We start from the raw sequence: 10,179 nt of genomic DNA on the forward strand, positions 1-10,179 counted from the left end.
CCCAGGGACCCCCCAGGCCGGGGGGATTTGGGGTGAGGATGCGCTTTTTTGGGGGAGGGGGCGGCGTTTTATGAGGAGGGTCCCCCGTTTTTTGGGGAGGGGGCGGCGTCTCTTGGGGAACAATCTCCGTTTTTAGGGGGGGGCAACGAGGGTTGAGCCCCCACCTCGCGTCACCCCCGCTCGGAGCTACCGCAAGGGGTACCCGCACCCCAACATCGTCCCCAAAGGGGTCTCGGCACCCCAAAACCGCCCCCCCAAAGGGTTCTTAACCCCCCCAAATGGCCCCCAAGGGGTCTCAGCCCACGGGGGGGGGCACAGCGCCGCTGCTCCCACCTTGATTTGGGGTTTGGGGAAGGATTCTGAACCCCATAAACCCCCCCTGACCCCCCAAAAAACGGGGCTTGGGGTCCTGGGTCCGGCCGAGCCCCCTCAGGATTTGGGGTGTCCTGGGGGGTCCGGCCGAGCCCCCCGGCTTTGGGGTCACCCCCGACCCTCAGCCCCAGCGGTTCCGGGCTGCTGGAAGACCCCAGCCCCATCCCTGCGGATATGGGGGGGCGCGGGTCACATCTGGGGACACACCTGGGGACACACCTGGGGACACACCTGGGGTCACACCTGGGGACCCCCGGCCTGCAGCAGGGCCGGGATTTTCGGGGGGCTCAGGGCCAGCAGCACCGCCCGAGGCAGCAGAGGCCGCTGGGGACACACGGGGGGCTCCAGCACCTTCATCCCCCACAAAGGGAGGGACCCCAAATCCCCCCGAGCCCCCCAAAAACACCCGGGGGTCCCCAAAGCCTGCGGAGCGCGGGGGGGGCGCGGCCGCTGCCCGGAACAGCCGAGCGCTCAATGGGCGAGGGTGGGACCGCGCTGGCCACGCCCCCCGCGGCGCTGGCCAATGGCGTGAGGCGGGCGCGGAGAGCCGCGCTGCCATTGGTGGGATTGAAATGCGTGGTTGGGAGTCAATGGGGAGGCGGGGCCGGGAGGGGAATTGGGGCGGGGGGCGAGGGGAGAGCGGGAATTTGGGGGGATTTGGGGCGGGGGGAGATCGGGATTTTGGGGGGGATTTTGGGGAGTTTGGGGGCGAGGGGAGATCGGGATTTTGGGGAGATTTGGGAGGGATTTAGGGCGCGGGGATTTAGGGGCTGGAGGCTCTGGGGTGATGGGAAAGCGGTTATGGGGCTGGGGGCGATGGGGCAGGGAGATTGGGGGGAATCGTGGGGCGGGGGGCGATGGGGTTATGGGGCAATGGGCTCAGCGCCCCCCACCCCATTATTTCACAGCCTAATGAGCGGAAATAATGACCCCCCCAGCACAGACCCCCCCGAGCTGCGACCCCAAACCCGGCTCCTGGCGCCCCCATTGTTGTGGGGTCTGTGCTGGGGGGTCCCTGGTGCCCCCATTGTTGTGGGGAGGGGTCCCTGGTGCCCCCATTGTTGTGGGGTCTGTCCCGGGGTGTCCCAGGGCCGCCCCCGCAGCTGCCCCGGGGCGCTCCCGCCCCGCTCGGGGATGATTTATGGGGCTGGGGGTCGTTCCCCGGGATGATTTATGGGGTCGGGGCTCGTTCCCGGCCAGATGGGGCTGCGGCAGCTGGGAAGGGGCGCTCGGCCCCACCCCGGCCTTTATGGGGCCGCCCCTCCCCTCCGAGGGCTGCAGGAGGGGACGCGGCCCTAAAGGGTCTGGGGACAACGAACCCTAAAGGGGTTTGGGGACAATGAGGCCTAAAGGGGTTTGGGGACAATGAGGCCTAAAGGGGTCTGGGGACAATGAACCCTAAAGGGGTCTGGGGACAATGAACCCTAAAGGGGTCTGGGGACAATGAACCCCAAAGGGGTTGGGGGACAATGAGGCCTAAAGGGGTTTGGGGACAATGAACCCTAAAGGGGTTTGGGGACAATGAACCCCAAAGGGGTTTAGGGACAATGAGCCCCAAAGGGGTTTGGGGACAATGAACCCCAAAGGGGTTTGGGGACAATGAGGCCTAAAGGGGTTTGGGGACAATGAACCCCAAAGGGGTTTGGGGACAAGGAACCCCAAAGGGTTTGGGGACAATGAGGCCTAAAGGGGTTTGGGGACAATGAGGCCTAAAGGGTTTGGGGACAATGAACCTCAAAGGGTTTGGGGACAATGAACCCCAAAGGGTTTGGGGACTGCCACAATGGGTACACGGCCCTAAAGGGGTTTGGGGTTCCCAAATTGAGGGGAGGGATGTCCCCAAATTAGGGGGGCGGCAGGGCTGGAGGGGCCCGGCAGGGGGCGCTGCTGCCCCCGCGGCGGTTGGGGACAGGGGGACATTGGGGACACCCCTGGAGGGACAGGGGGACAATCCCGGGGGGACACTGGGGACACCCAGGAGCAATTCCCTGATTTTTATCCCAAGCCCAGGTGGATTTTCCCAAGGAATGGGATTTCTGGGATTTTCCAGAGGGATGGAAGGGCTGGGAATAGGGGGAAAAATGGGAATAGGGGAAAAAATGGGAATTTGGGGAAAAATGGGAATAGGAGGAAAATTGGAATGGGGGGGAAATGGGAATGGGGGAAAAAATGGGAATGGGGGGAAAAATGGGAAGAGGGGGAAAAAGATGGGAAGAAGGGAATAAAATGGGAAGAGGGGAAAAAAAATGGGAATTGTGCCGGGAAAGGCTTGGAGAGGCCAGGACAAAGGGCCGGAATTCCCAATCTGTCAGGCCGGAATCTCAATGAGAGCCGAGAGTTCCCATTGTGAGGGGGACAATGGGGCCAGATGGGGCCGGGGCCCCAAAGGGGTTTGGGATCTGCCAGGATGGGCAAAACCGACCCTAAAGGGGATTGGGAATGGGGACAGGGCCCTAAAAGAGATTGGGAATGGGGAAAATGGGCCCTAAAAGGGTTTGGGAATAGAGACAGGGCCTTTTCCTTTTCCCCCCAAAAGTGCACAAGGACACAGTGGATAAGTTAATAATAATAATATTAAATAATGATAGCAATAAATAATAAATAATAATAATTCTCAATAAATAAATTAATTCCATAAATATCCTCATGGCACAGAGACAGGGGAGGAGGGAAGGGTTTGGGGGGAAAAGGGGGAGCTGGGCCCAGGAATTCCAGCTCCAGTTCCTCTGGGAATTCCGGCTCCAGTTCTCTGGAAATTGCGGCTCCAACCTTTTGGGATTTGCTGCTCCAACCTTTTGGGATTTGCTGTCCCAGCTCTCTGGGATTTGCGGCTCCATTCCTCTGGGAATTTCAGCTCCGTTCCTCTGGGAATTGCTGCTCCAGTTCCTCAGGAATTGCAGCTCCAAACCCTTGGGAATTGTGGCCCCACCCTCTGGGATTTGCTGCTCCAAATTTTAGGGTTTTGCTGCTCCAACCTTTTGGGATTTGCTGCTCCAACCTTTTGGGATTTGCAGTCCCAAATCTCTGGGATTGGCTCCTCCATCCCTCCGGAATTGCTGCTCCAGTTCCTCTGGAATTGCTGCTCCAAAGCCCCGGGAGCAGGGCCGGGGAGGGGGGGGCGGCAGGGTGGGCAGACGGACGGACACAGGGACGGACACAGGGACGGACACAGGGACAGACACAGGGACGGACACAGGGATGGACACAGGGACGGACACAGGGACGGACACAGGGATGGACACGTGGACGGACACAGGGACGGACACAGGGACGGACACAGGGACGGACACAGGGACGGACACAGGGATGGACACAGGGACAGACACAGGGATGGACACAGGGATGGACACAGGGACGGACACAGGGATGGACACAGGGACGGACACAGGGACGGACACAGGGATGGACACAGGGACGGACACAGGGACGGACACAGGGATGGACACAGGGACAGACACAGGGATGGACACAGGGATGGACACAGGGATGGACCCAGGGATGGACACAGGGATGGACACAGGGAGGGACACAGTGACGGACACAGGGAGGGACACAGGGACGGACACAGGGATGGACACAGGGACGGACACGTGGATGGACACAGGGACGGACACAGGGACGGACACAGGGATGGACACATGGATGGACACAGGGATGGACACAGGGACAGACACAGGGATGGACACAGGGACGGACACAGGGATGGACACAGGGATGGACCCAGGGATGGACACAGGGACGGACACAGGGATGGACACAGGGATGTGTCACACAGGTCCAAGACATGGTTCAGGTAGGGGATAGCCAGGTGGACACATGGACGGACACACGGACAATCACAGGTCCAGGACGTGGTTCAGGTAGGGGATAGCCAGGTGGACACACGGACGGACACACGGACAATCACAGGCCCAGGACGTGGTTCAGGTAGGGGATAGCCAGGTGGACACACGGATGCACGGACAGACACACGGACAATCACACGTCCAGGACGTGGTTCAGGTCGGGGATGCAGCAGATGCCCAGGCACAGGATCTCAATCTCGGACAGGGGCAGTGTGGGCAGCAGTGATGGACAGACAGACACACGGATGCGCGGATGGACACATGGACAATCACACATCCAGGACGTGGTTCAGGTAGGGGATAGCCAGGTGGACACACGGACGGACACACGGACAATCACACGTCCAGGACGTGGTTCAGGTTGGGGATGCAGCAGATGCCCGGGCGCAGGATCTCAATCTCGGACAGGGGCAGCGTGGGCAGCAGGGATGGACAGACAGACACACGGATGCACGGATGGACACACGGACAATCACAGGCCCAGGACGTGGTTCAGGTCAGGGATGCAGCAGATGCCCGGGTGCAGGATCTCGATCTCAGACAGGGGCAGCGTGGGCAGCAGGGACGGACACAGGGACGGACAGACGGGCGCACGGCTGGACAGACGGCCGATCAGACGTCCAGGACGTGGTTCAGGTAGGAGATGTAGCAGATGGCCAGGCGCAGGATCTCGATCTTGGAGAGTTTCTTGTCGGGGGGCAGCGTGGGCAGCAGGCGCCGCAGCTCCCCGAAGGCCACGTTGAAGGCCTCCACGCGGATGCGCTCCCGCGTCGCGTGCGCCGTCCGGTACTTGGCCGTGGCCCGGCGCCGGCGCCGCCGCTCCTCGCGGGTCAGCGGCTCCGCGCCGGCACCGGCACCGGCACCGGCAGCCGGGGAGGGAGCGGGGCCGGGGTGGGATGAGGGGATGGACAGGGAGGGGGGGTCGGAGCTCAGCATCATCGTCAGAGGGAGAGGGGACGGGGACAAAGCGACCCTGGGGCAGCTCTGAACGGATGCTGGGGTCTGGGGACAGCTCCAGAGGGATCCCGGGCTTTGGGGACACTTCAGAACTGAACTGGGGACTTGGGGACAGCTCCAAAGGGATCCTGGGGACAGATCCAAAGGGATCCTGAGCTTTGGGGACACTTCAGAACTGATCCTGGGGACTTGGGGACAGCCCCAAAGGGATCCTGGGGACTTGGGGACAGTTCTGAACTGAACTGGGGACTTGGGGACAGATCCTAAGGGATCATGGGGTTTGGGGACAATTCCAAAGGGATCCTGGGGACTTGGGGATAATTCCAAAGAGAGCCCAGGGATTTGGGGACAGCAGCAAAGGGATCCTGGGTTTGGGGACACTTCTGAACTGAACTGGGGACTTGGGGACAGCCCCAAAGGGATCCTGGGGACAGCTCTGAACTGATCCTGGGGGTTCGGGGACAGCCCCAAAGGGATCTTGGGTGTTTGGGGACAATTCCAAAGGGATCCCGCAGGTTTGGGGACACCTCCAAGCTGGCCCCAGGGATTTGGGGACACCTCAGGAGAAGCTGATCCCGGTGCTTTGGGGTCCCCTCCGAGCTGCTCCCGGGGCTGTTGGGGTCCCCTCAGCAGGAGAAGTGCCCGGATTTGGGGCGCCCGTCCCCGGCTCCCAGCGAGGCCCTTGGGGGGATCCTCCTCCTCCTCCTCCCCATCACATTCCAGCCGGGAATTGGGGAGTTTTCCTCGGGAATTCCATGGCCCGGGAGAAAACTTCCCCAGGGGATAAATCCGGAGGCATAAAAATGGGATCGAGTTTTTCCCGGGGTTTTTGGGGTTTTTGGGGGTCAGGATGCGGCTCCGGAGCCCTCAGGGGTCAGATCCCGACGGGTCTGGAAAAGAAGGATCGGGAATTTCAGCTCTGGGTGGGAAAGGAGCCGGGAGAGGCATCAAATAAAACAATAAAAATGAAATCATAATAATAAAAAAAAAAGGTAAAAAATTAAAATAAAGTAAAACATGGTAGGATCAAATAATGGAATGAAATGAATGTAATATATTATAATGTAATATAATGTAATATAATGTAATATAATGTAATATAATGTAATGTAATATAATGTAATGTAATATAATGTAATGTAATATAATGTAATATAATATAATGTAATATAATATAATGTAATATAATATAATATAATATAATATAATATAATATAATATAATATAATATAATATAATATAATATTATATAATATGATATGATATAATATATGATATAATATAATAATTAAATAAAAATACATAAAAATAAAAATAATAAAATAAAAATAAAACAAAACAAAATAAAATATAAAAATAAAATAAAATAAAAATAAAATAAAATAAAATAAAATAAAATAATATAAAATAATATAAAATAAAAGTATTTTCCACAGCTTTTCCCTGTCAAATCCCATCTACTTTGGGGAAACAAACTCAGGGAATTCCAGCTCCCGGAAGGAAAAGGATCCGCCGGGAGGATCGGGAAATTCGGGGGGCTGGGAAGGCTCCTGGGGGATTGGGGGGGCTCGAGGGCCCCTCGGGGGCTCCGGGGAACGGGGGGGGCCGGGCCGGGGGCGGCAGGTGGCGGATGCGCGGGGGGGGCGGGGCGGGCTTTGTGTGGCAAATGAGCCCCGTCTGTCCCCGCGGCCGGCACCGCTGGCCCCCCCGCCTGTCCCTCTGTCCCCTCCGTCCGTCTGTCCTTCTGTGCCCCCCGGCTGTCCCTCTGTCCCCTCTGTCCGTCTGTCCCCCCCGGCTGTCCCTCTGTCCCCTCCGTCCGTCTGTCCCCTCTGGCTGTCCCTCTGTCCTTCTGTGCCCCCCGGCTGTCCCTCTGTCCCCTCCTGCCTGTCCCTCTGTCCCCTCCGTCCGTCTGTCCCCCCCGCCTGTCCCTCTGTCCCTCTGGCTGTCCCTCTGTCCTTCTGTCCCCCCCGCCTGTCCCTCTGTCCCTCTGGCTGTCCCTCTGTCCCTCTGGCTGTCCCTCTGTCCCCCCCGGCTGTCCCTCTGTCCCTCCCGGCTGTCCCCTCTTCTGTCCCTCTGTCCCCTCTGTCCGTCTGTCCCCCCCGGCTGTCCCTCTGTCCCCTCTGTCCCCTCTGTCCCTCTGTCTGTCCCTCTGTCCCTCTGTCCCCTCTGCCACCCCCCCCCTTGCTGTCCCTCTGTCCCTCCCTGCCTGTCCCCCTCTCCCTCTGACCCCCCTGTTCCCCTGTCCCTCTGTCCCTCTGTCCCCTCTGTCCCCCCTGGCTGTCCCTCTGTCCCCCTGTCCCGTCTGTCCCCCTGGCTCCGCTCCCGGCAGATGGAGCGGCCGCAGCTGCTCCCGGGAACCCGCAGGGAATCCCGAGCGCCGCCCCCCGCTCATCATCCTCATCCTCTTCTTCCTCATCATCCTCATCACCCTCATCCTCCTCATCCTTATCCTCCTCATCCTCTTCTTCATCATCCTCATCACCCTCATCCTCCTCATCCTCATCATCCTCTTCTTCATCATCCTCATCACCCTCATCCTCCTCATCCTCATCATCCTCTTCTTCATCATCCTCATCACCCTCATCCTCCTCATCCTCATCACCCTCTTCTTCCTCATCCTCATCACCCTCATCCTCCTCATCCTCATCATCCTCATCACCCTCTTCTTCCTCATCATCCTCATTCTCATCCTCATCTTCCTCTTCATCCTCATCTTCTGCATCTTCATCCTCATCCTCCTCCTCACCTTTATCTTCATCCTCATCCTCATCCCAAATCCTCATTCCCATCCTCCTCCTCCTCCTCCTCCTCTTCATCCCCCGCTGCCTTCCCTGGAAACCCGGGCGCGTCCAGGGAAAGGGGGAGAAACTTTGGAATGGGAAAAGCGGCCGGGAATGAGCCGGGAATGAGCCGGGAATGAGCCGGGAATGCTCCTCTCCTTTCCTTCCTCATCCTCATCTTCATCCCCATCCCCATCCCCGGCTGCCGCTCCTGGAAATCCGGGAATGCCGCGGGGAAAAGGGGGAAAACTTCGGAATGGGAAAAGCGGCGGGGAATGGATCCCAAATCCCACCGGGACAGGGCAGGGGCGGCCCCAATCCCGGTTTTTTAGAGGCTGGAATGGTGGGAATTTGCCCCCCCAAAAAAAAAAATCGGGAAAAAATTTCTCCCGACAGCTCCCAAAATGCCTGAGAGGGGTGGGAATTTCCCCTCTGGCTCTCCCGAAGAAATTCCCGGGAATTTGGATGTTCGGGATCACTCCCGGCTCGGCTCCACTCCGAGACGGGAATTATTTGGGAATTTGGGAATTTGGGGATTTGGCCCCTTGAGCTGCCCCGTGGATCTGGGATTCCCGGGAATTCGGGGTGGGTCCCACACCTGGATGGGAAGCGGGAGAGTTTTTTTGGGAAAACTCGAGTTTCATTCCCAGATCCAAACAAATTCCCGGCCTGGGTTATCCCGGAGCTTTTCCTTGGCGCGGAATTCCTGCTCCCAGCGCCTCTTTCCCGAGTTTTTTTTGGGTTTTTTTAGGGGGAAAATCGCCCAATTTCTGAATCCAGCCGCTCCAAGGGTTCCTGCTCAGCCTCCACTTTTCCCAGCAAAACCCCGGGAATTTTTCCCACCTCCTCCCTCGCCCTTCTCCTGCCATTCCCGACGAAATTCCCGACAATTTTCCTTGGAAACCGCGCGGATCCCGGGCGGGTTCTTTTCCTTTTCCGCGCTCCCGAACCCTCCCAGGAAAAGCCCTTTTCCCAAAGGGATTTGGGAGCCAAACCTGGCCGTGGGACCGAGGCGTTTCCCGGGATTCCGGGGCGGAATTCCCGGTTTTTTGAGCCATTCCCGGCGCCTGGAAAAGCCGCCTTACCCCGCGTCCCGCACCATCCCCAGGCTCCGGGGGTTTCTGCTCCGGGAATTCCCAGGATTTGGGATCCGCTCCGCTCATCCATCCATGGACGAAGGAGGAGAAAACTTTCCCTGGATTCTCCCGAGGCGGATCCGGGACGGGAATTCGGGATCAGTCCCGGAATTCCCGCGGCGGCGGCGGCGGCGCCGCTCCGGAGCCTCCGAGGAGGAAATTTCGCCGCTTCCCCCCCCAAAAATTCCCAATTTATCCACCCTGGGCCCGACCCCGGGAGCCTCATTGGCCTCTCCCGCTCCCCCCCTCCCTCTTCCCTCATAAATATGGAAAACCGGGAATTCGGGATTCCATTGGCTGCGCGGGAGCCCCCCGGGAGGGGCGCGCTGGACGCGGGCCGGGAAAAGGCGACAGCTGCTCCCGGTGCCGCTTTCCAGCGGGAATTCGGGCCGGGAAAAGGGGGAAAAGAGCCCGGAGCGGAATTCCCGGTGCCGAAAATTGGGAAAAGGGAGCCGGGAAATTGGGAAAAGGGAGCCTGGAGTGGAATTCCCGGTGCCGAAAATTGGGAAAAGGGAGCCGGGAAATTGGGAAAAGGGAGCCTGGAGTGGAATTCCCCGTCCCGAAAATTGGGGAAAGGGAGGCGGGAGTGGAATTCCCGGCGCCGAAAATTGGGAAAAGGGAGCCGGGAAATTGGGAAAAGGGAGCCTGGAGTGGAATTCCGCGTCCCGAAAATTGGGGAAAGGGACCTGGGAAATTGGGAAAAGGGAGCCTGGAGCGAAATTCCCCGTCCCGAAAATTGGGAAAGGAGAGGCTGGAGAGTCATTCCTGGTCCTGAAACTGGGAAGGGGAGTCTGGAGTGGGATTCCAGGTCCTGAAATTGGGAAAACGGAGCCGGGAGCGGAATTCCCGGCCTCGGGAAACTCAGGGAAAGGGACCTGGGAAATGGGAAAAGGGAGCCTGGAGCGGAATTCCCGGTGGATCCCGAGGCTCTGGAGCTCTCGGGTGATCCCCGAGGACGCCGCGGGTCCCTTTGGGATCACCCAGAGCCTCCATCCCAGAAATCCCGCCTGGAAAATTCACCTGCGGTGGAGAGGGAAAAGTGGAAGGGAGGAAACCCGGGAATAGCCCGGGAAGGGCCGGGAATGCGAT

The 10,179-nt window shown here is 58.8% G+C and overlaps 1 protein-coding gene across 1 annotated transcript; it reads right to left on the reverse strand.

Annotated features, from left to right (window-relative positions):
- Positions 1-4,713: 4,713 nt before the first annotated feature.
- NHLH1 (nescient helix-loop-helix 1) lies at positions 4,714-5,301 on the reverse strand. Its single transcript, XM_054653208.2, has one exon. The coding sequence runs from the start codon at positions 5,154-5,156 to the stop codon at positions 4,830-4,832; it is 327 nt and encodes a 108-aa protein (XP_054509183.2). The 5' UTR covers positions 5,157-5,301; the 3' UTR covers positions 4,714-4,829.
- Between the last annotated feature and the right edge of the window lie 4,878 nt (positions 5,302-10,179).

The sequence above is a fragment of the Agelaius phoeniceus genome, chromosome 31 (genome assembly GCF_051311805.1).
Source record: "Agelaius phoeniceus isolate bAgePho1 chromosome 31, bAgePho1.hap1, whole genome shotgun sequence".
Taxonomy (NCBI): Eukaryota; Metazoa; Chordata; class Aves; order Passeriformes; family Icteridae; genus Agelaius; species Agelaius phoeniceus.

Coding starts and splice junctions, on each gene's coding strand:
- NHLH1 (XM_054653208.2), bottom strand. CDS start 5,156: ATGATGCTGAGCTCCGACCCCCCCTCCCTGTCCATCCCCTCATCCCAC.